At 36.8% G+C, this 1,168-nt stretch overlaps 1 protein-coding gene across 1 annotated transcript in view; it reads right to left on the reverse strand.

Annotated features, from left to right (window-relative positions):
- Positions 1–114: 114 nt before the first annotated feature.
- LOC106878492 (ubiquitin carboxyl-terminal hydrolase 40) overlaps positions 115–1,168 on the reverse strand; it is a 46,621-nt gene continuing 45,567 nt past the window's right edge. Inside the window, exons 30-31 of the mRNA XM_052970937.1 lie at positions 947–1,047; positions 115–374 (exon numbers count right to left, since the gene is read on the reverse strand). Coding sequence (XP_052826897.1) covers positions 248–374; positions 947–1,047 — 228 coding nt within the window. The 3' untranslated portion in view covers positions 115–247. The remainder of the gene's footprint in view (positions 375–946; positions 1,048–1,168) is intronic.

Consider the following 1,168-nt stretch of genomic DNA (forward strand, 5'->3'; position numbering starts at 1 on the left):
GGGGACACATTATAGGGGGAGAAGGGAACAGATTTGATCCCAGCTCAAAACAACTCTTGTAATCAATAGGAGTGGGAGACAAAGAGAGGGAAGGGAAAAAGTCCATTCCATTCATTATCATCGATAAAAGAGTTTATTATTAAAAACAAAATCTTAACCCCTACAAAGGAGAACAAAATTAGGGGTTTTTAAGGGGAAAAAAATAAATAACAAAGAATTGAGTGATAGAATGTGAAAGTTGAAGATTTTATGTAAATTTATCCACTTTGATAGTAAGGCCAACTTCAGGGCAAGCTTTGCGAGACTTAGTCACTATTGATTTGTTGTCTTGATTACTGGCAGAAGCCACTCCACAGTTCTTCTTGTTGGATGATCTACAAAGACAGAGGGACAAACAGACAGATTATCATTTAGTGTCCACATGTTGGTAAATGTTTGCAAGCGCTCATTCATGTTGGTACAATGTATGTGTAGTGGTACATGCATCTACATCGATTTATTTAAGTGTGTGTTGTTCTATGCCACCAAACATTGTGTATGTAAGTGTGTGAGAAAGAATAAACAATTTCTGTTAACTCTATGGAAATGCGGAGATGCACTTGCATAGCAAGTGACCTGATCTGAGATCGTGTGCTGGAACGAAAACAATTGCAGCGTGGAAGGTGTTTATAAGCCATTTAAAATAACACACAAAATCCGTTAGATTCACTTCAACATTTAAATTTAATTTGTCAAAATATTTTCGTCGCTTTGAGACCGCGACCTGTTCACAGAATTTTGTCAGTGAACAGGTCGCGGTCTCAAAGTGACGAAAATATTTTGACAAATTAAATTTAAATGTTGAAGTGAATCTAACGGATTTTGTGTGTTATTTTAAATGGCTTATAAACACCTTCCACGCTGCAATTGTCTATGGAAATGATTAAATAGAAAATCTCAAACATACTCGTCCTTTGAATGACCATTTTGAAGCTCCATTTCTGCTTTGTTCTCATCGTCTTTGGCTGTAGAGAAGTCCACCAGCTCACCAGTTTCCTTGGAGATGTTCTGGTTAGAAAAGACAAAAATAAGGTACAAGTCTGCTGTAAGTATGCAACAGAGAGGAGCAATAGTTGACAAAATCCTTAGTATGCCAGGCAAAATGCTTAGTGGTATTTCGTTACATTCT

The sequence above is a fragment of the Octopus bimaculoides genome, chromosome 9 (genome assembly GCF_001194135.2).
Source record: "Octopus bimaculoides isolate UCB-OBI-ISO-001 chromosome 9, ASM119413v2, whole genome shotgun sequence".
NCBI classification, from domain to species: Eukaryota; Metazoa; Mollusca; class Cephalopoda; order Octopoda; family Octopodidae; genus Octopus; species Octopus bimaculoides.